General features: G+C 40.6%; 3 protein-coding genes across 3 annotated transcripts in view; 2 read left to right on the top strand and 1 right to left on the bottom strand.

The window, feature by feature from the left end:
• Positions 1-1,808: 1,808 nt before the first annotated feature.
• Positions 1,809-6,548, bottom strand: p2rx8 (purinergic receptor P2X, ligand-gated ion channel, 8). The gene is made up of 12 exons (XM_030778057.1): positions 6,415-6,548; positions 5,972-6,119; positions 5,750-5,821; positions 4,484-4,559; positions 4,143-4,239; positions 3,923-4,003; positions 3,544-3,685; positions 3,166-3,302; positions 2,928-3,021; positions 2,776-2,841; positions 2,028-2,110; positions 1,809-1,905 (listed from the first exon to the last, which is right to left on the bottom strand). Exons 1-12 carry the CDS (start codon positions 6,546-6,548, stop codon positions 1,809-1,811), a joined length of 1,227 nt encoding a protein of 408 aa, XP_030633917.1.
• Positions 6,549-12,433: 5,885 nt separating this feature from the next.
• On the top strand, positions 12,434-14,174 carry txndc17 (thioredoxin domain containing 17). Its single transcript, XM_030776889.1, has 4 exons — positions 12,434-12,720; positions 12,992-13,073; positions 13,294-13,369; positions 13,543-14,174. The coding sequence occupies exons 1-4, from the start codon at positions 12,576-12,578 to the stop codon at positions 13,609-13,611; spliced, it is 372 nt and encodes a 123-aa protein (XP_030632749.1). The 5' UTR covers positions 12,434-12,575; the 3' UTR covers positions 13,612-14,174.
• Positions 14,175-14,934: 760 nt separating this feature from the next.
• Positions 14,935-24,466, top strand: part of nxn (nucleoredoxin) — a 45,950-nt gene continuing 36,418 nt past the window's right edge. Inside the window, exon 1 of the mRNA XM_030776888.1 lies at positions 14,935-15,278. Within this exon, the coding sequence (XP_030632748.1) occupies positions 14,970-15,278 (309 nt within the window). The 5' untranslated portion in view covers positions 14,935-14,969. The remainder of the gene's footprint in view (positions 15,279-24,466) is intronic.

The following is a 24,466-nucleotide window of genomic DNA, read 5'->3' as shown; positions in this document are numbered from 1 at the left end:
AAAAAAAAAAAAGAAGGTCAACAGTGATTTGGTACCTTGACCTGAATGAGGGTAAACTCCCAGGTGGTTTGACCATGTTCTCTCCCAGACAAGGCCTCTGGAATGGAGATGGAATTTGGCAGTCATCTAAATGCATCTCTCCATCTACCTGGTGGAAGGGACTTTACAAATCTTAGGCTCTGTCACCTGTTGCATCAGTCATCTTACAAATCTCCCCCACAGCAGCTGGCCTTGAGTGCAACTGCCCTCTTTTTGGGAAAAAAAAAATAAAGAAAGAAGTGTGTAACAGACTCACAAATGCATGGGTCAAAAACTGGTGGTTATTAGAGAAAACCTAAAACTCGTCTGGCCTGCACCTCGGCCCACTGGGACACTGAGAAAGAGGGTGGGGTGGATCTGACTCTGAGTCAGAGATCCAGGAGGTCTGAGTGAACAGATATTTACGTGCTGGTTACGTTAGGTAAATTGAGTTCATTAAAGTTCACATGTTGCCATAAGCTTTTTTTTTTTTTTTTTTTGTCAAGGCTTTCTGTATGTTTATGACTAGACCATAACAATGCATACACAGAAAAATCAACATTCCTCATTAATTGCCATTCAGTCCAATAAATTCCCATGAAAAATGTCCCTCTTTGAAAATTCCCAGAGCTTTTTATCCCTAGTCTTTACATATCTCCTCATTGCTCTAAATCCTAAATCCTTCCATCATTAGAAGTAGAACGGGATTTGGATGTGTCATGGCTGTAATGACTGCATTATATTGTCTAGCAAAAAGAGAGGCTGAAATGCAGTTTCCATTTTATATGTTACCAGCCTCTCCCCCCATGATTGGCTTTGAACTGTGTCTGAAATAAATCAAGCCCAGGGAGTCAAACACTGATTAACACAAACAGTTGTTGGACACTGCAAAGCTGCGCACAAAGATCTCAAGTTAATTCACTTAACGTGTCAAGATGAGAGGCCACAAAACAGGACACACAGACGCTATGATCCACGGTCTGACGGTATGAGATCATTTCTTCTCTTAAAGCTGAAAAACAAATAGAGGGAAAGGACTCCTGTATGTGTACCTCTATGATTGTTTTTCGTTTTTTTTTAGTTTTATGATTGTGCTGTGTGTAATGGTAATGATCCGAAACACTACCATAGTCTTATTCATTCCCCTTTAATGGATACACTCTTGGGTGCAATGTTACCCCTTTGCAGTGGTGGCAGTGTATGTACAGTATGGAAAACATTTATGCACTGGTAGTTATTAGTCATCAGAGCCAGTTCCATTTGGTAAGATACTCCATTGCTTCCCAATGAAGACAGTCAAAAGTCTGTTCCTGCCAATGTAGGTGTTTAATTTCAGGAGTGTTGCAAAATAATAAGCTTTTTAAAGTTACATATTGTGTTCTTCATATAAAACTATTTCATATTTTTTTAAACAAATATACAAAACACCGTTCAGCGCGTTAACAACAGTCACGTTACCGACGCCACAGGAACCTAAAGATGATAAATTACATTCCGAAATGTTACCGAGTCATAAATAATGGCACAGTGAATTGACAAGATAATAAAAGTTGTTTTGTTTTTTTTTCTTGAAAGGTTTTAACTACTTCATGTGATGTTTTATGGCATCGGGAGTTCTGTACAATGAGATTTGCTGAGTTGACAAGCGGGAGGACAGTATTTCTTCTCTTCCTGGTACAGACAGACGGGCCGGGACAGCTGTCCAAATGTCAGCGGAGAGAGACCACGCAGATAAATCTCAATCGGAGACCCTCTCCGACAGGGAGAAAGCATCTTTCCCGTACAGCTAATTAGTTTTCCGGCGACAGGTCTGTGAGTTGCTGGAACTCTGACCTCTGTTTGTTTGGTTCCTTTGCCTTTAGATCCTTGTCATTATTGTTCACGTTCCTGTGGAGTGTGTACATACCGATAAACAGTTACCGTATTAATCATTAACTACTGATTACAGTAAAGCATCACAAGTCTAGGGTCATTGTATTTTTAAGGGAGCACTGTTTAAGGTGTCATACTTGTCTGTCTCAAACTTGCGTTCTCTGTATAAGGTCCTGTTTTTCATCATGTATAGCAACACCATGTCACAGAAGAATGCTCCCTGAAAGAATACACGAGCATTAAAAACGACCGTCGTGTACAACCAGAAGCACACACATGAGATTCCAGATGAATCATTATAATCTTGAGGATTGAAGGCTAACAACATTAATGGATAATAAAATCACTCATAAGCAATACCTTACACGAAGCGTCCCTGATAATCATAAAAGGGCTGCATAATACAATTTGTTTGAATTTCCTTAGTTATACAAATCATGATAATGTGGACATTGCCCAGCATACTGTATATGTGTATATGAGTACAGATAACACCAGAGTACTGATAAGAAGTTTTGTTTTAGCAGAAATTAACATTCCTTGCTAATGTTTTCAGTGAATCTTGGTGAATGTTATCATTTAAAGGTCATGTCTTTTGTCTCACCGATGTCACATCTCCCTAACAATATTTCCATAATGAGGTCCAACATGAATTGTTCTTGATATCTCCAGATCCCATAACAATGTAACGCACTTTAAAACTGAATTAGGATTCTGTCTGCCTCTTTTACTGAACTGAGCAGCACACTGAATTAGAACTGTGACCTCCACTAATGAGGCTGTACAACTGCATCTCTGGGATCAATTAAGCTGTACTGTATCAAAATAATAATAATAATAATAATAAAAACATTATTGGCAGTGAGTTAATTTTTCAGTACTTACAGCACCCATTAAAGCCAGACCTGAACCTATGTTTATGATAGTGGGAATGATGCTAAACCTGCCAGCCTGGAAAGCAAACAGAGGGCACAATAAAAATCCTGGAAAACACACTTGACACAAACAATAATATTCCATGCATTTGTATGCCATACCTTTCCATGCACCATGATGTCAAAGCGAATTCCATACACCTTGAATAGACTTCGATAGCTCTGTCCAGAAGGATTTTTAAAATGACGAGCGTATCTGAGGAGAAGATTTCCAGTAAAGATTGTGTCCTGACCTCAAAAGATGCTGGAACTTGAATATATTGGAACATGACAGCATAGTTGCGTGATGGACCTAACCATTATTGCTTTAAGTACTGACCAAACTGGTTTTATGGTTCACCTGAAATTGTATCCTGATGACATTGAGCTGTTTGGTCCAGAGGCATCTAGACGTGTGAAGCTATACTGTGGATGGCACTGTGAATAGCCTTTATCAAGGTCACACTTCCACTCAATCAAAATTCCAACTGCTCCTCCCTAGAAAAGAAAGACTTTGTTCGTGATATACTGCCATACTGATATGAGCCAATTCAGACTGCAAAATTATGTACAAATTGGTTGCGTTGCAAATATACCAACGAGCAAAATGTACTTTGACAATTTTATGTTATAGAATTTTATGAGGTGCGTTTAATTGCTTTAACTGAACTTGTGGTCAGAGAACATATCATTTCTGTTCCTGTGCTTGCCAATTCAAGTGAACTATATGAAAACTCACCAGAACAGCCATGTCCTGGAAGTTATGTCCCGCCCTGCTAACAATGTCCCCCAGGCGGAAGATAGGGCAGTAGGGGTGACCAACCTCATCATACAGACATCGTTTTAGATAGGTGTCGTTGGCCGTCTCTAAAACGTTGGATCTGAAAGTAAAGTTATGTTATAAATTACACAAGAAATAATAAAAAAAATTAGTTCAGACTAAATGTTGTACTATTTGTTCTGACCAACTCTTGTACTATGTAAGAAGAATGCACAAATTTGTCATCTAATTACAGATAAATGTTCACTAAAACAATCATTTTCTGAAAACTGAAGATCTTCAAAATTCCACAATAATACCGCAGTATGTTTTGCCAATGGTGCACCTCACAACTCACTTTGAGAAGGCAAACTTTGGAAATCGGATGAAGTTCTTGATGTAAACGGTGAAGTTTTCAGCTTTTCCTAACAAAGGTTCCCTGAAAGGAAAATTTAGTCACAACTATTGCGTGTGTGTGTATGTGTCTAACAACTGCATAAGATTCAGACTGCAGCATAGCAATTATCTATCCATTTATTCTACAATTCATTAGTGACCAACAACAATCTTATTCTTACTTTGGTTTGTGGCTTCTTTCAACTGGACACCAGCCATGTATTTCACATGTGCCAGTAGAATTACTATCTTTTTTCAAGCAGCGTCCACTCTTAACCCCTGAAGAGATCAAAAATATTTGAGGTTTATCTGTTTCTTAATAAATATGGTATTGAAATGTTCATTTCACGATATGCTAAAATGATTTACAACAATTTATGAACTGATTATTATTATATGCCTCTACAATCTTCCACAAGAAAACTGATTACATTATTTTCACAAATATTGTCAATGCAAGGGAGAAGGAGACTGTCTGCCTGTTTGAACAATAAAAGATAATCAATGCTGACAAGGTACATACCATGTCCAGCGATAACTGTCTCTCCCTCTGGGCAGTCTGAATTCACTCTACAGTGACCATCAGGGACCTTAATGCTCTGTAACACACAAACACATACGCACACACACACATACACACACACACACACAGAGACACAAAACACGCACACATGCACATGCATGCAAGCACACACACACACACACACACCTGGAGGTTAAACAGAACAACTGAAAACTACCACACACCATAAACTCTACGTGGCTGACACATTATAGCTGTGTCAACAAGAGGTCCTTGACAAGACAGTCTCAGAGGTGTGGTGTTAAGGGAAAAGAGTTTAACAATTCAGGACACTTTGACACTCCAGAGTATGTCTGCTGCCTGCTAAATGAGGGTGTTTACATACCAATCAGCTGAGGAATCATGGTGTAGATCTCAACTGTTGGAGTTAGTTAGGGCCTTATTGCCCATATGAGGCAGTGTGTGTCATCTGCACAGGGTGAAGGAGTGAGGAGCACACATTCTCCAGAGGGGCTATTTAAATGGAGAGTGCAGAGTCATACTGAACTGGCACAAAGGGTCATGTTTCGCCTTGACATAAATTCCTCTGACAAACTAACTACCAGTAACTGGTCCTATCTTATATGTTTTATACGACTAGTGCTCTCATTGTTGAGCTGACACACATTTCATTGTACTGTTGACCCTGTGTTAACCTACATACAGTATGACCAATGAAACACAAACTGAACTTAACTGATGGCAGAAGGTCATGGTATGTGCATTAGTTCTTTTTATGAGTTTATGTTGTTAAATGGACTTGTTTCGTTACCGTCTCTACTGTTCAAAATTTTAAATTGGAAAGAGATTAAGAAACCATGTCTGATGACATATAGTAATGGTGACTACTGGGCTTGTTAGGCAGGTCCGCTTCTGATGCCCTGCGTGATTTCTGTCATGTGATCTAACTGGTCAAAATAGTAAGACAGAACTGTGCTAAACAAATGTATAATTATTAATGTAAAATTGTATTACTAAACAATCTGTAGGTTTAGCACACTATCAGAAAACATGCATGATCGTAAAAGTAACAGTTTTCAGGATTACACTATCACTGTTTACCGTTTATGATTAATTTGACTTTGTGTTGTTCATTTAGTTTGGATTATAACTTTGTTCATTTTAGTGCTTAACTTGGCATTTTAGCAGCGTGAGTGGAGCAACGACACGTATTTTGTGGTCCACCAATGGAAAGATAAGTACATCATAATGCGGTTTAACGCCTACCTCAGCACAGTAGCCCAGTCTCTGCTCTGGTGTTTCTATGAAATTTGTGGTTATGAAAAAAACAGCCTCACCCTAAGACGTGAAAATACAAACACAAAAAAACCAAAAACAATATGGAGCAGATTCAGATTTTGTTTCAACATCAGTGTATCAAAAGAGAAACATAGAGAGAGCTTGACCATGAAATTATTGTAATATTCACTCATCTTTAGCTAAACTCACCTGCTGTGGTATGACATAGTCCTCAGGTCCCCAGAAACGAGAACCTGAACTTGTGTTGATGAAAGCAACTCCTTTAACTTTGGTAATGACAGAACTCAAGATTGCTTCCTCTGTGTCCTGATAGCCTTTTTTGGTCACGAACACCCAGCTGTGCGCACAAACAGTGGTTTGAAATGTTCTAAGTGCATTATGCAAAGTAAAACTTGAGGGAAAACTTTTAACCATGTGGCACAGCTTGGACACTCCTTTGAGAAGTCTCAGGAAAGCCTTCCGTCTAAATGAATTCTGTCTTGGTCGTTTTAGGTCTGAGCTCTAGCATAATAACACTACAAGATTTTGTGTTGTAAGTGCTTATGTATCCTCGTAAAGGTTCAAACCAAACCATCTGGTCAGAATTGCAAGCAGTATACCGGTAAGGCAAACGAAGACAGAGAGCGACTTACCCGACAATGTATCCAAGTATCGTCAGCTGAATAATCCTGTATAAAACACCAACTTTCTTGTTTTTGGCAATAACATATTTTTCTGTCTTGTAATCAAACACGGAAAGTAAAACATGTCGACAGGCCAGTGCCATTTCTGCGTTTGGTAGGCTATTCTAAACAGATGACAGCTGAAGCAGCTGCAGACGCACAGCGTCGCCTTCTACCCGCACTGCAAAAAAAGTCCTTGGTCTAGTGCGTCCGACGTGATCTACGTTACCGCAGGAGTAAAGAGCAACGCAGGAATGGGCACAGCGGTTATACCGCGGCGTTGCCCGGTGATCTGCGGTTATGTGGACAAAATAAAGAATATTTCCGCGGTTACGACGGGAATCGGGGTGGACTTCAAGGTATAGATAAAAACGACGATTGTCATTTAACTACTGTATCGGGGGACAGGCAGGAATGGGGACAGGCAGGAATGGGGACAGAATTTTGTCCATGTGCAGCTCTCTAAGCAGGGGTGTCAAAATCCAGTCCTTGGACGGCCACAGTCCTGCTGTTTTCACTTCTTAACTCCTGCGGATTTTACCTTGAAGACGGATGTTTGCACTCTTCAACAAATCAAAGATCCCATGGAGTTGGTTGACTGAGGTTTTTCCCCTTTTCAGACTTTTTATTTGAGTATGTAATCCTCAGCCCTTAAGGATGTAATCAGAAATACTATTCCCAACTCTCCCATGGACTGTTCACACCCCACCCATCTGGAAGAAGGTTCTGCAGCATCAGAAGCAGGTCTGCTAGACTGTGCAATAGTTTGATCCCCCAAGCAATCCAACTGCCCCCGTCCTCCCTGGACTCTATTCTCCACACCCTGCGTTGACCCCCCCCCCCCTCCCAGTATAAAAGGTACTGGGAGAGCTGCCAGTGTTTAACACACTTATACTATGGCTGGTTGATCTAAGTACATATCCATGTTGCGCTCTGTCTGTTTGCACACACCCTGTTTACTTACTGTTTTATTGTTACATACTGGTTTATAGTTCTATAATGTTACACTATATTTATATTGCACTCTCTGTCTGCACAGATCCTGTTTACATACTGTGTGGTGGTAGTGGGACAGTTTCAACGGTTCAAGCGCCAGGTGATATCCACCACCACTCAGACAGTGGCAAAAAAAAAAAAAAAAAAAGATAATAATTGGACCGGCCTTAGGTAAAGTTAACCGAGCACAACAAAATTATTCAACACCGCTATTTATTCATTTATAGAAACACACTGCAGTCCAGATATGTTTAACAAATGAATTCTATTTCATTGCTCGGTTCACAGCAACAAATACGGGTCATAGTCTCGATTAAACAAGGCGGGTCCTCAGCCCGGAGAAAGGCTTGTGTAGTCGCGGTAAAGAGAGGAAAAAATGTTCCTCAGTTCAAGTTCACTTTGAGCAGTCTGCTTACAACAGAAACAATTTCAGAACAAAAATTAACATAAGAAGGAAAACGCAGGTTTCAGATTTTCAGACTTAATTTAGAATTTCTGCTACAGGATTAAATTAATTTCAATTGCGATACATACACAAGGCAACCCGGGCGCCAGAGAAAAATAGAAAATAAGACAAAAAATTAAATAAATAGAAAGTAAAACAATTATCCCAATGAAACCCTTCGAGAGAAATCCTCCCCGCCAGCCTAAGTTCCCAACTTTCTATTTGAACGGTCAGCGATTTGACTGGACAAAAAGAGGTTAGGCCGCAAAATCAGACACACTGCTGCCGTGTCACCCGCTGAAAAATGATAAAACAATTCACAACAGAAATGTGAAGAAGAAATGTGATCACGGAGCTTAACGGTGGGCACAAAACGCCGCAGAATGCACAAAAGGCCGCTCTCTCTAGTACCTATACACAGAACCTGCTTAGCACGTCAGGTGTTACACCGAATTCTGTGACCATCGAAATCTGTGACCCTAGAGGGCGCTGTTGCTACTGGGAAGCTTCAAATCGCTCGCACAGACAAGTTCGTTACGCAAATAGCGTAAGCTCAGACTGTAAACAAATAAAGGTGAATGCAGTGCGAAGTTTTTTGTTTACAAATGCTGGTTTATCACATCATGAAGTACGGCAGCCATGAGATGCTGTGGATTCATATTTAATCCCGTTCTCTCGTGATAACGTGTTATTTTTCTTCGTTTCCTCCGACATCTCGAGATGTCGACTTATCGATGTCATTATCACGAAATGACGAAACTAAATAAACAATTCACCGTTTTCCCGAGATATCGCATTAATCATGTCATTATAACGGGAAAACGAAGTTTCGTTATTTCGTGATAATGACTTAAATACCCGAGATCTCGAGTAAACACAGATGAATAACGCGTTATCACGAGAAAACGGAGTCAAAATTTAAATGTGAACTGATGGCATCTTAGGGATTCCATAATAAAGCCTTAGCTGCTTGTCAGATTAAATGCTGCTGATCGTGAACCCCAGCTGAGCCCCCTGCTGTTTTGTCATTCTTTATATTGTCTACTTCTTGTGTTTTCATTTTCATTATCGCTGCGCTGTTTGTAATTTGCCCACTGGGTTGGCACCTATTGCACACCTAGCTGGCCTAGAAGGGGTCTCCTCTCACTGTGGTCTTTCTCAAGATTTTTCCCTGGCATCTGGGTTTTCTGAGGAGTCTTTTCTTGCCCGCTATGAGGATCAAGTCAGGGAGTGCCACCCTGCTCTGGTTGTTGTAATCCTGTGGGCATGTAAAGCCCTTTGAGACTGTAATCTGTGATATTGGGCTTTAAATAAACTTGAACTTGAACTTGCAGAGTAGCCTATTGTTGCATTTCTTACGAAACCAACAACTGGTTAAGCTGACCTCACGCTGACAACTTTAGGCCATCAGAATATGTGACCCCGCTGTAACTAGGGAGAAAATGACTGACACACCACCCAAACCATTTCAGGTGACTTCTTTTACCTCCCCATGTATGACTAAAAACCTGTCATCACTCTGGTCAACAGCCTGACCTTGGCACCAGGGGTCACATATTCTGATAGGTCACATATTCTGACGACAGCTATCAGAATATGTGACCCCTGGTGCCAAGGTCAGGCTGTTGACCAGAGTGATGACAGGTTTTTAGTCATACATGGGGAGGTAAAAGAAGTCACCTGAAATGGTTTGGGTGGTGTGTCAGTCATTTTCTCCCTAGTTACAGCGGGGTCACATATTCTGATGGCCTAAAGTTGTCAGCGTGAGGTCAGCTTAACCAGTTGTTGGTTTCGTAAGAAATGCAACAATAGGCTACTCTGCAAGTTCAAGTTCAAGTTTATTTAAAGCCCAATATCACAGATTACAGTCTCAAAGGGCTTTACATGCCCACAGGATTACAACAACCAGAGCAGGGTGGCACTCCCTGACTTGATCCTCATAGCGGGCAAGAAAAGACTCCTCAGAAAACCCAGATGCCAGGGAAAAATCTTGAGAAAGACCACAGTGAGAGGAGACCCCTTCTAGGCCAGCTAGGTGTGCAATAGGTGCCAACCCAGTGGGCAAATTACAAACAGCGCAGCGATAATGAAAATGAAAACACAAGAAGTAGACAATATAAAGAATGACAAAACAGCAGGGGGCTCAGCTGGGGTTCACGATCAGCAGCATTTAATCTGACAAGCAGCTAAGGCTTTATTATGGAATCCCTAAGATGCCATCAGTTCACATTTAAATTTTGACTCCGTTTTCTCGTGATAACGCGTTATTCATCTGTGTTTACTCGAGATCTCGGGTATTTAAGTCATTATCACGAAATAACGAAACTTCGTTTTCCCGTTATAATGACATGATTAATGCGATATCTCGGGAAAACGGTGAATTGTTTATTTAGTTTCGTCATTTCGTGATAATGACATCGATAAGTCGACATCTCGAGATGTCGGAGGAAACGAAGAAAAATAACACGTTATCACGAGAGAACGGGATTAAATATGAATCCACAGCATCTCATGGCTGCCGTACTTCATGATGTGATAAACCAGCATTTGTAAACAAAAAACTTCGCACTGCATTCACCTTTATTTGTTTACAGTCTGAGCTTACGCTATTTGCGTAACGAACTTGTCTGTGCGAGCGATTTGAAGCTTCCCAGTAGCAACAGCGCCCTCTAGGGTCACAGATTTCGATGGTCACAGAATTCGGTGTAACACCGGACAACACAGCAACCCCAGGCTAAGCGGCAGCACTCAGTCGCTACAGGTAGAGGACGTGAGAGAGAGGGGCGCAATGCTACCTGGGCTGGTATTTATAAATAATGACCATTACCCGTATGGAGACGGCATGTTTTAGAAAATATTTTGTTCTAAAGAGATATGGTTTTATTGCCACAACTGTTCAACTGTTACTGTTTACATACTATATATATATATAGCATGGTCCTTTATTTAAGTGTATTTATTATCTGACTGAATGTCGTTTCGTCTCTGCTGTGTGCTGTACTGTATATGGCCGAGATGACAATAAACCTCTACTTGAGTTGACTTAATATGTTTTGCAGACCACACAAATAGCCTACAGGTGTCTAACATGGTGACTGATTAAAGATATATTACTAAAGTATGAATGCCATTTATAATGAGTTGTCATTTGTAATAATGTGTTTCTCCAAACAGATCGTGCAAATCCGTTAATTTAATAATTTCAAACAATACTCCTTTCATCACTGCGTTGCTGCTGTATTTTATAGGTGCACGGTAAAATTTGCTCTCTGTCATTTCACATTTGGTATGGGTTTCTCCGTTGAACGAGTTCAGGGGGGTATTTCAGAAAGCAGGTTTAGTGAAAACTCAGAGTTAGTTAACTTAGAGAAAGTAGTAAACCTCCTAATAGAAGAGCCCTAAGGCTTTGTTTTGCTAGGAGAATGAAGCCACAGGACTCTTCTGTTAGGAGGTTTACTACTTACTCTAAGTTAACTAACTCTGGGTTTTCACTAAACCTGCTTTCTGAAATACCCCCCAGTAATGAGGGGACAAAAAGTGTTTTCCTTTGATGAATGAGAAGACACGCCTCCTTCACGTTAACATAGCCTACAGAGAATCATAGACAGGGAGGTAGAGAGAAGTGCACAGTGTGAAGACAATGTAATTTGATAACTTTTAAATAATGATAATAAAAAGAGATTCTCCTATCGCATCGGACTCTACGGCTCAGTCGCGACTCCCTCCCAACTCATGCCCAAGACACAGTGCAGTCACAGATTACGTCTGATGCACCTATTCGAATCAGTGAATCGTCATACCCTCTCTGTATAGAAAATGCTGTGACTATGCAATGTGGCATTTTAAGAAGTCTCTGCAGGACCAGTAAATTGGCTGAGACAACAGGGTCCCAGAGTGCAGGTAGTTTGGGAATGCAATCATCCCAGCAGGGAGTCACAACATGCCATGATCTCTGTGTACGATTCAGTCGTTCTCAAGTGCACTTCCTCACTGCAGGTGGTTCAAAAATATAAACATCGAGTCTCTGAGGTGATCTTAAAGACGCACAGCATTTTCTTTCAAAATAAAATAAGTGCATAGCAGTGATTTACCGCTCATACAAGCTAGAAGTGGTCAAATTAAAACACATTCTTAAATAATTACATTTTCTTTTTTAGGGAACTTTGAACAGCGTTCTTTCGAGCACGAGTTATCCTCTTTCTTTTATTACACTACGGGTCCTCGAGATGATCAAACTGCATTGTGCCAGTGATCTTGCTGTTTAGTGCAATATTTTTTATTTTTTTATTACATTTATAATGATAATGAAAAGACACATTAACGCGAATATTTGAAATCATTGCTAGCGTGCACTGATCACTCTCCGTTGTTGTCATTTGATGAAAATCATTAAAATGAATGAGGTAAGTAAATGGTCGGTACTTGTATTTTGAAAAAAAAAATCTGACTACCTCCGGAAAACATTCAGGAAGTGTATGAAAGTATGGGTGACTTCACTATGCGCAACGTCGATAACTTCACCGTTCGGCATTATAAATGTGCAAACGCGCAGCATTAGTGCATACTTACAGAGTTCAAAGTTTTATTGGTTGGAGCGGTACAGTTGCATTTCGTAATATATTTTATACTTTACAAAGAGAATTAATTGCGAATCTGTCCTTCAATCGTTGCTCTCCTTTAATCGGTGATTATGGTTCAGTTTGAAGAAGTTAACGTTCATGGCTACGAAGAATTTCGCAAAGCTGTGTCTGAAAGGGATGGAAAAGACATATTTGTGTACTTCTCCGGCAACAAAGATGACCAGGGAAAGAGCTGGTGTCCTGATTGTGTGAAAGGTATAATGACCAAATTATGATCGTGTATCATTGAACCCGACAAACAAGAAGTAATTTTCCTCATTTCAGACTGGAAAGATCAATACTGTCTTCACAAACAGAAAACAGGATTTTGCAAGTGTAGAAAACGTTAGAAGACACCCTCTAAATATCGGTAACAGTATGGCAATATGCAGTGTCTTGGTAGTGTGATAAGATTTATTTATCCTATCACTGGCGTGTTGAACAGCTGTCAGGAATGTCATTACTGAAAATCTGACTTTTCTATCAGCTGAGCCAGTTGTTCGAGGAGAACTGAACCATCTTCCCGACGGCTCCGTCTTCATTTACTGTCAAGTTGGTGAGAGATCCGTGTAAGTCCGTTTGTTCATAATAGACAGCACGTTGCTCAGATCGAGAGGGACTTGCATTCTAACACTGTGTGTCTCTTTTACTCTGAGGAACAAAATGTAATCTTGCTTAAAGAGGTGATCGTCAGAATGTGCATTCTTATTTTTTATGATGTGTTTGTTTCAATGTAAAATAAAAAAAATTTCACTCTTACTTAATTTTGTTTATTTGCATACTTGCCAGCTGGAAGGACCCTAACAACGAGTTTCGGAAGGCTCTGAAGCTAACCGGAGTCCCCACACTGATGCGTTACGGCACAGTAAGTTCCGAACTGTTTTCTTGGAAGCTGTATGGTGCAATAAGAACATGCTAATTTATTACTCTAAAGACTGATAAACCACTTTGCTATATTTTTGCTGTAGTAAGTTACGACGTGTTTCTCAAAACAGATCAGTGTTGGAACTGATGCTTTGTGTATCACTGCTGTTACAGCCCCAGAAGCTGGTGGAAGAGGAGTGTTTCAAAGCAGATCTGGTCCGGATGGTGTTCACTGAGGACTAGCCTGAACACACAAGTGATGCTTAAGCATGGCACACGTTTTGTCCTCTGCATCTCAAAATGTTCTAATACTTTTGGCTCATAGCTTTATCAGTCTTTTATATGAAATTTGACTCTGCTCTTGTTTAACACAGTGTATGTTGTTGAATCACAATTTTTGCCTTTTGTTCATTTTCCAAACAATATGATTGTCCACCTTCGCAAGATATAATCCTATATATGAAAACTGAAAATTAGCAGATCCTTACTTAAACTCAAACTGGACTTAAATGTGTGCTTAAAACTCAAATGTACGGTTAAATTGGGAGATAAGGGCATAAAAGAGAGCCCTTAGCTAATTGTCTCAAATTACAGTGTAAGAGGAATTTTCTGTTGATCTCATAACTTTACTACCTGTGATTTCTTTGATAGTTATGGAAACATGTTTTGCATTAACTGAAATGATCATAATTGCTTTATGATTCTGGTCAAATATTACTGGTACAAATAAGAATCATTTAGTAGGAACTGATGACTAAAGGATATACATATATTTGTGTGTGTAACTGTTAATTCATATACTCCTCCAGCTGATTATAATTTTAAAAAGGGGTTTGCAAGCCAGAAAACAGAGAAATACAGTTATTTTACAGAGCAGATGCCTGACATTAGGTGTTGTAGATTTATTACAAAAAATTGTCAAACTCATATAAATATCACTTTTTTGCTTTCAGGGTTTAAAGCTATAGACAGCTTTCAAGTCCTCTGCGTAAGAATTAAAGAACTCGGGTAAAGATTAGAACAAACTGTGTAGGATGTCATCCACAAAGAAACCAGTATTCATTACTTTAAGGAATTAAAGGATTTAATTTAATTTAAGGAACATGATAAAAATAGAGACAATACAGGGTATCCCTAATTAGGTGATATGTTGACTGATGATCACAAAAAGTAGGTAGGGATAGGCAGCTAACCATATAAAGTTTTATTTGTCAAATGTTAATTGGTTAAGACCAGTAATGGAAGAACTCTTCTGTGGAATTCTGACAACGATGTCATTTGACATTTACGAGGTGCAATATTGTTATCTCGCCACTAGGTGTCATGAGGCTACCGTATAGTTTGATGCATAGAACCACTGTTGCTGTGGAGTAGGCTATATCTAGAGCGCATTCCTTAACACCATTCTACAGCGAAGACAGTTAGCAAGCAGCGGTGTGCCTCCAGTCCATGCTGACACAATTCCACGCTGTTGGTGTGCTTCAAAAAGGCGAAAAGGGGGACGAGGACGTACTGACTGTCCTTGAGCCTGGGAGATCTACCATTAATTAATCGGATAAAACAACGGACAAAATCGGGTCCATATTAAACCGTGAGCAGCAATGTCGGAGTTCCTTGTGAATCTGTTAGGAGAGCGGCTTGTCAACGGCGAGAAAGCCGAGGTGGATGTTCAAGCGCTGGGCAGTAAGCTGTCCTTAGTCGGGCTGTACTTCGGCTGCAGTTTGAACGGCCCCTGTAAACAGTTCAATGCTAGTCTTTGCGAGTTTTACAGCAAGTTCAAAAAATCCTCTGAACACAAAGACAAATTGGAAATCGTCTTTGTTTCATCTGATCAGGACCAGAAACACTGGCAGGACTTCTTGCAGGAGATGCCATGGCCGGCGTTGCCTTTCAAAGATAGACACAAAAAGGTAAGCCGTAATCGCAGGAGTATGGTCAAAATCCACTCTTAGAGAGAAGTGTTTTAAACTATCAACTGAATAATTGAGACGCTGTACCTATCAAAAGATGGATTACAATGTAGCGTACAAAGCTGCAGCCACATGGAAATTAATTTAAAGCATGACAGGTTTATGTCCACTTTTAAAAATGGCTTGCTAACTGTAACTCGCCCGACCTCAAATCTGGAATCAATCTTGAGACACGACATGCAATTAACTAATAGGAGCGGTTACCTTGTCCCTTAGTTAATAACGACATGTTGCATGGTGTGAAACTTTGTAAGCGAAAAAACATAAAAAGTTATCTTCTATCTAGCATGGCTTAAATTTTGTCTTAATACCCTCCTTAAACTTAGATTTGATGAGACATATGGGGTCCTCCCTCAAATCGTTTGCTAAGAACTCCTGAAATTATGGTTTCAGAATTTTCACAGTGAAATCTTTTCTTGAATAGCATGTGTTTATTTACTCTGAGACAAAGGTGTTCAGAATATACCGTTATTAGTAATCATGTATTATTTTCATCAAAATTAATTTGAAAATTAGACGACATTGGGAGAATAAGAAGAAGCATGACGCTTGAAGGCTGCAAGAAAAAAATGTAAGAGGGAAATAATAGTATTCTATCGCTTTGCAGATTGACAAATTATTGGCCCAGGAACCATTATTCGGCGATTTATGTTCATTGTTACTCCATGTGTCGTTTCAAATCCAGGAAGGAGTAGCTTTCTCTTGCAGAAGGCTTTTGCAAATCTTAATGTCTTTTTGAATAGTTGTTATTCTGTTAATAAGCTTTGCTTATGTGAAGGTTTTGTTTTATGCTATTAGTTCATTCTTGGTCTTAATTCCCATTCGCTACTGCTCAAAAATTAGTTCAACTGTTAAACTATCCATTTCAGACGTAAGATGTCTTTACTTGTGTGAGGCTATTGTCATGTTAAAGGAAGGGTACTATTTTCGTTCGCAGTATTTCATTTTTTGGCTTCTAGTAAAACCACGATTTTGTTATGTGATTTATTTTCAGGACGTGTTTGTTTGTCCTACCCCCTACCATACTGCACCACAGTAATATTTGAGAAAATATGCTCACTTACAAGATTGGATAATTCGAGTACATTTCCAGATACAAAAACAATTTTAGGATTATAACTGTTTCATTTTTAATGGATTAATACAAGCCAGTATTTTTGCTTTCTGGTAACGATAGGTGACCTTTCCTCTGTCATATTGTACAGTAGCTGGCAATGGCATTTTCACTGACAACGTTAAACACAAGCTATGCAGCCACTCTAAAATAAACAGAATTTGCGTCACAAGGTCAGTTTTTCCAGGTTTTAAAATAATACATTGTTTCCTCATTTAATCTGAAATATTTATAGCCTGCTGTATGACAGGAGGAGAAATAAATTCAGTGGGAATCTGGCCATATGATTATTGCTCAACCAGCACAGGCATCTACATTTATTTGATTCTTTTTTTTTTTTTTTTTTTTTGGAAGGACATTACTTGGTTCCTGTTTAATTCTACAGTTGGATCCAGGAACAATTTCGAATAACATGCTCCCACTGCAGGATCTTAGCTGAGTTATAGTTATTTGTCATATTACTATGTGTTTATGTTTATTTTGGAGTGGATAATCTCCTGCAGTGAACTCCTGCGTGTATTGGTGCCACGCTGAGATACGCCTCTGTACGTTGGTACCCATTTTGGTCCACTGCACCAGTAACGCCTCCTTTAGCATGTAGGATCATGTCTGCTTGGCAAGCAAATTATGTTCCAAAAAGCATCTTAGAATTAATCACACTGTCATTGTTCAGTACGTAGTCTGTGTCTGCTTGTGTCTGAGCACAGTGCAGGGATCGCAGGAGGCAGGTGGGAGTGCCACACAAATGCATTGCACAAATGATTGTGTGTATAGCCGAAGGAGAGGCAGGGTGACGGTTTCTGTTGAGTGAAAGAGAGTGTAATTTTTCCGCCCACTCCAGAACGTTTTCTGACACAGTCCAAATTTGTTGCCCGGCTAGCCGACGCTGTTACATTGCACAGGTGGATTAGAGAGCGTGTCAGACACATCGATCTAGTTGGACTGTGATAGACAGTTCATTAGCAAAGCCCCATTACCCTGTAATGGGCAAAGAACAGCCCAGAATACAATGCAAATGAGCTGAAAACGCTGTCACATTCAGCTCCAAAATGCCAAGCTATCTTTGCTGATACAAGACAATGCACATAGAGAATGGAATTTAATAAGCAGGGATTTTAATAATGAACAAAGTAATTTACAATCTAAAAGGAACTTAAAGGGAATTTTTTGTGACCTATTTAAAATCTTTTACATGGCCTTCATTGTATAATATTTAATTACTGCAGTAAAGCACTGAAATGTGTAGGCCAGCTGGGTGATGTGAAGCTTAGTGGCATATGGCTCATACAATATGATTTAACAGTTTTTGTATTGTTATTTTTAGGTAGATGTAATTATTTGGTTTAAAAAGAAAATGTAATTTCTTTGGGTAGTATTTCTTATTTTTATACATTTTACCGACGCTCTGTGTAAACATCCGTGGAATTTATTTAAAAGGGCAATGGCATTATTCAATATAAATTTCCATTTTCAGCATGTGCTTTGTACAACGTTGTGAATTACATTTACCTCTGTCATTTTTCTGTTTGTCTGGAATTTTTCCAGGACTGCAGTTTGTTTGCCCCCAAAAACCGTACAGTTCTTTATATGTTTCTGATTGTCTCTGCAGGTAAATGGCAGTGTCTGCCTGTCTGTGTGCCTGCTTTGTACTTTGTGTTGGGGTCAGATGGGCGCCTGATATTAACTAGATTCTTGGCCCCTGACGAGGGATTACTGTCAGATAATGTCTCTTCTGTATGTATATCTCAATTATATTCAAATGGAGAGGTGGTCTTCTTGCATCTGGAACAAACAGACTATTGTTTTTTTTCTTCAGCCACCGAATATCATGTGTATTTTTTTGTATTTAATATTCCTTTTTAAAAACAAGAGTGAACTTAAAATTAGATGCAGATGGGTATTAGGTTTTCCCCACACTCAAACCTGACCTGTTTCTTTGAGTGTAAGAGGGGTAATGACCCAGCTGTAAATCAGTGTGTTTGAGTTGAAGTATCAAACACCGTGCGCCCTGCTGCGAGTTTAGCTTTGAAGTCTTGAGGCGAAAAGGCTGGGACTCGCTGATGTCACTTTTTTTATTTACTCTGTCGATGTGAAGACACGGGTTCCTGGCTTGGCTCTGTAGCTGTCGGTGAGCGTAACAGTCTCTAAAGACATGGTTTGTGTGGCTTGAAAGGCCTTAATTGGTGTGTGTGTGTGTGTGTGTGTGTGTGTGAGAGAGAGAGAGAGATGTCGACCTGGTGGAAAGCCGAGTTGATGTTGTTGGACTGCGGGTATTAAGTGGTTCACTTCCCATCTCACTGAGGGCAATATGTGCTCATCAAGAGAAAAGAGGCAGCTCTGTATGGCAACGACAGACTCATCCCTGGCCAAGAGTACAAGCCTGTAGTCTGCTCAATGGCCTCTTTCAGTGCCTCATCACCTGGTTTTCCCCTCTCTCTTCCTCCACCCATACACCCAGCTCTGCCCTATCTACACTCAGTGCCCTCATCAAGCCCCCTCAGTGGTTCACAACACAGAGGGATTGACTCACTCAGGCAGAAATATAAAATGAAAAACGTGATTCCACGTGAAAAGGCTTCCTCACATAATAATGACATAACACCTTTTCGATTTAAAAGTTGAAGAAGTGGCCTCATTGTCTATGTAGTCATTAAGTCTCTTTTAAAAAAAAGAAAAAAAAATCTTGATTTATTAGGCAGCTAATGAGTTGAGACAGTTGGTGTGTTTGTATTTAAAGCTACTGAAAGGGTCTTGTTTTTTTTGTTTTTTTGCCTGTGACTGGATTCAGTGTTTGTTTCGTTTGTGCCATCACTGACGACAACAGAATCATTGAACGAGTGAATCGTGAACTCATGTTATTACTATTTCATATTTTTTCCAGGGTTGTTTTGGCCTAGTAGAAAGGTCAGAGGAATTGTGGAATGATGGCATAGCTCTCTGATTTCATCTTCAGCTCTGCAAGCTTCTCCCAGGCGTGGGACGGATCGAAAAAAACCCTTCGAGAGCAGTAGCAGCGGAGCGGCGGGCGCCCGCCTGGTATAATGGCACTGCCTTACAAGGAGACACCCTGGCCTACGCAGGGGGAAAGGGACTCATAAATCAGGCCAGGCCTTGGCCAAGTCTCTGTAAAAAAAAAAAAAAAAAAAAAAGAAAAAAAAAAGGCCCTGAGTGTGTTGGTGGTGTAAAGTAAACTGCAGTGTGTCTTTTGCTGAGGCAGGAATCACATCCCAGTGAGAGAGGGGCCCTCATGGGCTGTGGCCAACAGCTCTCTAGGCTCAAGGACAGCTGCCCGAAGCTATTGGAGAGGTCTAAGGGTGCCTGTCAGCAGGGTGTCAGGGACCTGATGAAAAGCGTACGGAGTCCTGATCATCACCATCGTCTAAATCCATGCCCCTCGCCATGGCTTTGATTTTAGACAGGCGGCTGGGAGAGGAGTTTGGCCTTATCTGTCAGTGATAACGAGGAGCCCCTTATCACTGAAAAGTACATTTGGTTGAGTGTGACAAACACAGATTTTCTCACCGCGCCATTCTATTGATTAACCGTTGGAATGATAACACCGCTAAGTGAAGTTACCAAGAGATACCAAGGTGGCTGGATAAATACTGTTTACTTTGCTAACAGAAATTAGAAGGAAGCGTTAAAATTTCATCCGCCCCTCTGCATGTCGTTAATAAACGGAGCGGGTAAAACATTTGAATCGTCTATGTGTTGTAAACCCTTTGAGGTAGCTGGGGGAAAAAACTGTGTTGAGGTGACAATGGCAAGGTTTACCAGTGACATTTTCCAATTCAGCCATCTGGGTGACCTCTGCTGGTGGGGTGGAGTGGCGGCTGTTACTCAGAGACCTTTGAGGGGATTGGGTGTCTGTTGCCTGGCCGTGGTCCTGTAGTGTAATATGGGCTCATTGTGCCGCAGCTGTGAGTGCCTGTTACTGTGCGAGATGTTTGACAAGAGATTATGTAAGGAATGTGGGCAGACACCTGCTCTGTTGAGCCAGCAGTGGTGAGAGCAAGGGAGAGGCAGGAAGAAACACTTTGACTGGCCTTTTTTTTTTTTCTTTTTTTCTTTTTGATTTCTTTTTTTTTTACAAAGTCACGATGTGCCAAGCTTAAGTCACACCAAGCTTGGCTTACACGTTTCTTTCAATGCCCGTTGTATATTCTTGACTGGGAAACACTGTAATATTGTGAAAGGAAACAATGAAAGTGTGGACGCGGTGATTCCCTCCGGGGAGGGTCTGTGTTCCCCCGGTTTGAGTTACCTTTTGAGAATGGATAAAAACCGGGTAAAGGCCAGCCATTAGACCGATCTAAAGTCCTGTTCTGTTACAGGCAACATGAGCTCTCTCTCCAGACACTCTTATAAGAATAAAAAAGAAAGAGAGGTTACGACCTTAGATAAATTAGCTGCGTATAAGTCCGTTCAATGACGTGTTTGAATTTGAAGAGAGTTTTGTATGTGTTTTGAGAGGCTACGCAGATCTCTTGACTTTGTTGTGACATCTGAAGAAGAGAGTGTTATACCAGAAGTGGAACATTGGCACGGCAATGTCCTCACCACAGTGTCTGCAGTAATAATCAAACTGGAACGATCGATGAGTCACAAGGTTTTTTGTACGTTATTCCAAAACCAATCTCACTGCTGTTGCTGGTTCCGTGTTCTGAGAAAGGCTGGGTCTCGCACGAATGAACCATAGCTGTGGTTGGGCAGTTTAAAAGAGAAATTAGTGCGTGGTACATATGAGGGGAAAATTATGCTAATTATGAGGGGAAAAACACATAAGGGACCATCAATCCCGTGTCTCGATTGGGAGTAGCAAGCGTTTGCTGCTTACCGAAGGATCGTCAGGCTGTGAATATGAGAATGGCTGGTATTTTTGTTCCTCAACACCTCCGTCCCTCAGGAGTAAATATTGGAGAATTTCGAGGTCCTATCCCCACGGCCTCCCTCTAGCCCCCTCCCACAGCCTCTAATTGCTCCCTACTACTGCTCTGCTACCATTTCCTGCATAATGACTCCATAATAACTACTGGCCCAAGAGACCCTCTCCTGCTGCACTTTTATTTTTGCCATTTTTTTTCCTCTGTTATTTATTTATTTAACAACCGAATTTTGCTTGTTTGATGACTCGATTTCTCCATAAATGCTCTTTTCGGTGGTACTGAAAGAGCAGTGCAGGAGAGAGATCGTGGAGAGGTATGATCAGTGAAGAAATGATTACCGTCATGGAAGAATGCCTGTTTGGATGGAGGGAATGGGAGCGAGCTAGGTCAAATGGAAAAGTTCCTGTGCTTGTGCTCATACAGAAGTCTCTAATCTCGCCATGGCTAGCTTCGTACGCATTTCAGTCGTACCTTTTATTTAGCCAGGTAAATCAGATCAGGGCTTAGCCTTAGACTCGGTGGACTGGTAGATCAACGCATTTTTTTCACATCCAAAAGAATCATGAGCATCGGAACTGCCTCTGTCATTTTAAAAGGTTGCAGTTTTCGCTGAGAAACCCGGTACTGTGGAGCTTTGCTTGCGTCTTTCGCTTCAGTTCTTCCTGACTAGAGAAACAGATGTGCTCCCATCTTATCAAGGAAGGCATTGAGTTTCTATAGGTGGTCTATAGTTCGATGGGGGCTAAAATACATGTGAACTAATATGTGATTTCTATCTGCTGCAACATGCTGCAGATACATCCCTTGTCTCAGCTGGCAGCTTGGCACACACTCACCCTGGCTTCAGCCCCACCGACAATCTGCTCTAGGCTCATTGCATGGGGGGGGGTGAGTCTATTTGTTTGTTTGTTTTTTTCACTAAATCGTAAAACCCCCACCAAGGGCAATCTCAAGTTGTACTGCTGACAAATCTGTTGGACGCTTCCAAGTCGGCAACAAATCGGATAATTCTTAAAGAGTTACCATAGTAGTAGAATGAACACGGGATTCAATATAAGTTGCACTGAGCTTAATATGATGTACAATTTGCACTTCACATCACTGACACATTCTGACAGGGCAGCGAAGAGACGGAGTGAGTGAGAGAGAGAGATGATGGAGTGGGAGAAGAAGAATGTATGAGAGAGGGAGCTCCAAAACCACTGGCGTCTTAAGTGGAGGAGCGAACTTTTTTTGGAAAGGGACCCTCACTTTTTGGCTGTTAGATCAAACCGGCATGTCTGTTGAAATATATAAGTGGAGGTTTTCATTAAGACTTCTCAAGATGGTCTTTTAAAATTTATTCCCTTTTTTTTTTTTTTTTTTCTTTCTCTCTCTCTTTCTTTTTCTTCACATCTCGGTGAGGAAAATATAGATTAAGCGCAGTTGTCAAAATGGAGCGTATTGCGGGGAGTCAAATGAGTTGAAGTCTTAATGTGCAACTGGGAGCAATGAAGTGTGATCGAGCCCCGGTGTCTAACTCTGCCTGGCTGCCTGGTGCTTCAAAGTATCTGCGCATATTTCTCCCTTAGAGTGCGGTAAAATTGGGGCCTAGTCAAAACCGTCTAATCGCTTCATCGCAAGAGGATTATAGCCAATTAGCACCTCCAGAGTCGCCAGAGAGGCTCTCCGCTCCGGATATGCCCGCCTTTTCACTTGCCTCTGCAAGTGTCTTTTGACCCTTACTGACCTGCTGTGACTATCTTTAATTAACAGGGCCACTATTGAGTTCCGCCCTCTGCCTTGTGACTTTCAAGACAGATGTTAGCTTTTGGAAGAAACCTGCTAATCTGCCACCACTTATGACTGGAGGTAATGGTAATAGCGGACAGGCTTGGCTAATTGGATTGTGTAGTACCGCAACGCGTTTCATTTCTCTTTCACTGAACAAGTCTTTTCAAATATCATGGCTCGGGATCAAATAGGATTTCGCTTTAGGCTGGTTCTTTCAGAGCGGATACAATCATGTTGTGTGTGTGTGTGTTTGTTATGCCCTACCCAGGATATCAGTGGTAATACTGTCTGGTTTCATTGCCAGTTGCACATTGTTTGTGTATGAAATGGCTGTTGATTGACAGGCCCTGCAGATGTGGTGTGAGGTACCAACTGACTGATAATAGTGGCGAATGTTTTATGAGGAGTATAACTGAACTTCTGGATGGACATAATGTTTTTTTTTTTTTATTAACTATGAGTTATCTGCAAATGACACTCACCATGTATTGATCGTAACGATAGCATTGTTCTTCAACATCTTTTCAAATAAATTCTTTCTGTCAAAGTCTGTGGCATGCTTGTTCTTAATGCTGCTGTCCATGCTGGGTCCTAATGCTCAACTTCAGTCTTCTAAAGTGAAGAAGCAGACAGTGTTTGATATAATGTACTTGCACTCATCAGCTGACCTTTCATATTCACAGTTTCTTTTGCAAAACACTGGCATTTTTCCTCTTTTTTTTTCAATCAATCTATAGCGGGCTACTCTCCGTGTTTTTGTAGAAAGCGCTCGTGTTTGCAAGTATGTGTGGATCATTTTTGCGGCAAGCCCCTGTTGCATTGTGTGTGCAGGAGAATTCCATCTGCTTTTTATTGACCTCATTAGAAATTCTGATGTTTTGTCAAAGCTTGTCATACGATCCTATATGCAAACCCTCATTTCAGGCCTTTTCTTGGAAATTCTCTTTTTGTTTGTTGGGGTTTTTTTTTTTGTTGTTGGTTTTTTTCATCTGAGGAACATGAAAACAGGGCAGAAATTTTTTTTTTGTAATACCTAATTACGATATTGTGGTATTTAATGCGGTGAACAAATGTCAAACTGTCAACACGGTTAGTTGTTTCCACATGTTTGTTTTGAAATCCTGACACAAAGTAGTGCCAGGAGGACGGGATTTGAGTCGATATTCCTCCTCTGCTTTGAGTCACTGTCAAAAGGAACAAGGTCAGACTCTCTTCCCAGCCCGGCGACTGCGCGTCTTCATCATGCTGTGGCGCATCAGAATCGCTGTCTTGTGATGGCATTGTCAAGAAGTATAATGGGTGCAAAAGGTGCAGGAATGTAGCGAGATAGAAGAAAAGACAAGGAAAAAAAAAAA

This window comes from Chanos chanos, chromosome 6, assembly GCF_902362185.1.
Source record: "Chanos chanos chromosome 6, fChaCha1.1, whole genome shotgun sequence".
NCBI lineage: Eukaryota > Metazoa > Chordata > Actinopteri > Gonorynchiformes > Chanidae > Chanos > Chanos chanos.
Note: the sequence above shows the minus strand (reverse complement) of the source record. Positions and strands in the feature narration are given on the sequence as shown.